The 3,320-nt window shown below is 45.8% G+C and overlaps 1 protein-coding gene across 1 annotated transcript; it reads left to right on the plus strand.

Moving 5' to 3' along the window:
* FOBCDRAFT_321343 (uncharacterized protein) lies at positions 1-414 on the plus strand (the record flags this gene model as incomplete). Its single annotated transcript, XM_031195026.2, has 1 exon — positions 1-414. One exon carries the CDS (start codon positions 1-3, stop codon positions 412-414), a length of 414 nt encoding a protein of 137 aa, XP_031029764.1.
* Between the last annotated feature and the right edge of the window lie 2,906 nt (positions 415-3,320).

The raw sequence follows: 3,320 nt of genomic DNA on the forward strand, positions 1-3,320 counted from the left end.
ATGAAGCTCTCTTCCCTCCTTACTTTCACCACAATTGCCATCGCCGGCACAGACGCATGGAGCTTTACAGTCTGGACCGGAAAAGACCAGCACGGAAAGAAACGCCACTACCACAGCAGTGTCGGAGATAACGACTGCTACAATTTCGACAAGGCCATCACTTCGAAGGGCGTTGGTTCTTTCGAGTTCTGCAGCTTCATTTGGACCCGTTGCTCCGTCTCAATCCATAGCGACATTGGCTGTCGGGGCAAGAAGCTTGGGTCCGCGACGGCCGCTGACAAAGGCGACTTATGGCCCACAAAGTGGTCGAAGAATACCAGCAAAGAAGCGAAGAAAATGAAGAGTTTCAGGATTCAGGGTTGCAAGGATATTCCTGTCACGGGAGGCAACTTGGATATCGCCAGCTGTAAATAATAGGCTGTGGGAAACTGGGCGGTTACTGCTTTTGTGATTAGCTGCTTCCCTGCGGGTTATGTATATAATATAGGAAGCTTTTATATAAAAGAGAGGAAACTAAGAGAGCCTCAAGGAATAAAGTCAGATGAAAACTGTTACAATTAAGAATAACTTAGTTAAAAAGGCTTTTTCTTTTTTATAAAAAAGTAACGTTGTTGATAAGCAAGTGGGACAGACAAGGAAGTGGGACACTTTTCTCTACCTTTAAACTTCAAATCCATTTAAAAACACTACAAACCATCTAATTAATTAAAACTACTCACTATACTCTTCCCCAGAGATCTCAATTATTACCTGACAGGTCCTTGCATTATGCCCGCCCTTGCCGCATACACCACGTCGCCGATTGCCCGGTCTGACCGACCTTCCTCGACCACCACTTCTCGATAATTCCCTCACTACCTGCGTATTAACATCCATCTGATCAATTACTTGTGATGCTTCCTGTATAGTCATTGCCCCTCCTTTCTGTAGTCTAGTTCTTTTTGCCCTCCGGCGCCGGCTTAGTATCTCATTTGCATCTCGAAGATTTCGCACCTCATTCCTCAATATAACAACCTCATGCATAATTGCCCTTGTTGCTTTAGTATTTGACTTTAAAGCCTCTATAATTGACTCTGGGGAGCTGCCTTTATGTCTTCTGATTCGTCTTTCTAGGTATTCAGACTGAGATTGAGCCTCTGTTGCTGTCTTAGGAGTCTTTGAAACCCATGGGGTTGATGGTTGGCTGACCTCTCCGGGAGGCGTTGGGGTTCGTAGCTGCACATCAAGCTTTGAGATCACGGTTTCTGGGTCAAGAGGAGCAAGTCCAGCTCCTCTAAAACCCCCCCGGATATTACTTTCAGTAAAAGTAGCTTTAAAGGCGGCATGAAAGGCCGGGAAGAACTCGGTCTTGGAAATATGGGTTATAGAGCATCTGATTAGATGCTCTATTTCTCGACCATAAGCCTTTTTCAGCACTGCAAAGCACCCAACATCGAGAGGCTGAAGTAGATGGGATGCATGAGCTGGCATACAGAGCGTGATAATCTTATTATCCTGGCAGTATCTCTCAAAGTCAGCAGAGTGGTGGCTTTCGTGACCATCAAGGATCAGAAGACGATACCGAGCATTTGATCGTTTAGTTGTAGATCGATCAAAGTGCTTTAGCCACTCAAGACCCAGCTCATTATTTGTCAATCCATTTTGGCTCGTTGCGATAACCCAGTCGGCCGGGAGGTTGCTTTCTCGGTACCAGTTGGCAAGGTGATATTGGCCCGCACCAATGATGAATGGCGCGATCGATTGACCTTCTGCATTAATCGCCTGGATTACTGTAATCCATTCACGATTTCCAGGCTGCACTGATTTTGGTCTTCCTTGCCTTTCCGAGCCTGTAACTGCCATTCCGGCCATTATAAGACCCATCACAAAGCCAGTCTCATCAAAGTTCCAGATATCATCTGATCAATTACCATACTTTGCAATTGTATTCTGTACAAGCCTAAACCAGCCACGAATAATAGTCGGATCTTCGCATTTGGCTCTCTGGTAGTCATATCTCCGAAATAAACGCGTCTTTAGCTCTGGTTGCCGCTTGACGAAGTTATGAGCCCAGCCAGCGCTTGCCAACAGGTAATGCATCGCGGTCAGCGAGCAGAGAATTGGCTATTTCTTCCACGAAACGCAGTCGCGCAGGAAATCCTCGGGAATCTAGGTCAAGGAGGAATTGAACTATTATCTGTTCTTCTAGATCAGATAGTTTCCGTGACTTTGGGACCCAATCGCTTCGCGATTGAATGCCATTCCTTCGGTCACGGAGGGTACTATATCCAACCTTATATATAGTAGCAGCGCGTCGGAGACGTAATTTTGGGTTATTTTGAAGGGCCTGAAGGGCAAGAAGAATTCTAGCTTCATTTGAAGGTTGTGATATAATGGGTGGTTGAGAAGTATCTGATCAGATGGAAATGATGTAGGATGAGGGATTTTTGGTCGGCATACTTGTCCGGTCGGCATGCTTATCAACCACGTTAGGCGTATTCAGGTAAAGAAGTTTTATTGATAGCTGGTGAGCTAGAATCTATGAAAGTGCTAATGAATGTGTTCTATATACTAGAGGTGATCCGATGGGATCGTTGAGGTAGTTGGATCACGGTAGCTCCTGGAGCGTAGTGATCGTGTCTGTATGGTGATCTATCCTTGATTGGTCCGTAATCGTTGGTGGGTCTACGCCTTGCATGAGTTATTGTGGGGTACACGTGACGTAACCGCTAGGGTCGTAACATTTATAATCTAATCTAAGCTAACTCGGTTAACCTAGAGCAATGTCTCCTGACGCCAGTCTTACCTCGCCATTCCCGGCCTTAGGCCTAAGTGGCGTATTATCACATGGCTAGCAGTGCAGTGGGTTGTGATGATGGGGTTATCTGTTAGACATTAGGTGTTAGCTCTTTGCGGGCCAATCACACAACCCAGACAACATCCTAGCCACCAGCAGATCGGACTATCTTAGTCCTGCCGTCTCAACAGCATTGATGTCAGGCAGAGATGTTAGGGCCTCTACGAAGTGCTCAAGTGGTTTAATCACAATTACTATTCAGTCTGTTCTGCTTGACGTTGCTCAGGCATTCCAGCACAGCCTTAATCTTTACCGGACTTATTCCAAAAAGCCCCAGATGACAGTAGAAGGAGAAAAAAAACCACCAAACGGTTGAACAGGTGCTGGGGTCTCACGTGCAAGCAGGGATATTTTAAGATTACAACCGAAATGGTAAAACCTCTGAGGAGCAGATTTCAACAGAACACAACATGAATACACCAATTCACATCAATGAACCGAATACACGTAATGTCTGACACAAACAAGCAGTAGAAGGGGCGAG

Source organism: Fusarium oxysporum, chromosome VII (assembly GCF_013085055.1).
Source record: "Fusarium oxysporum Fo47 chromosome VII, complete sequence".
In the NCBI taxonomy this organism is placed as follows: Eukaryota; Fungi; Ascomycota; class Sordariomycetes; order Hypocreales; family Nectriaceae; genus Fusarium; species Fusarium oxysporum.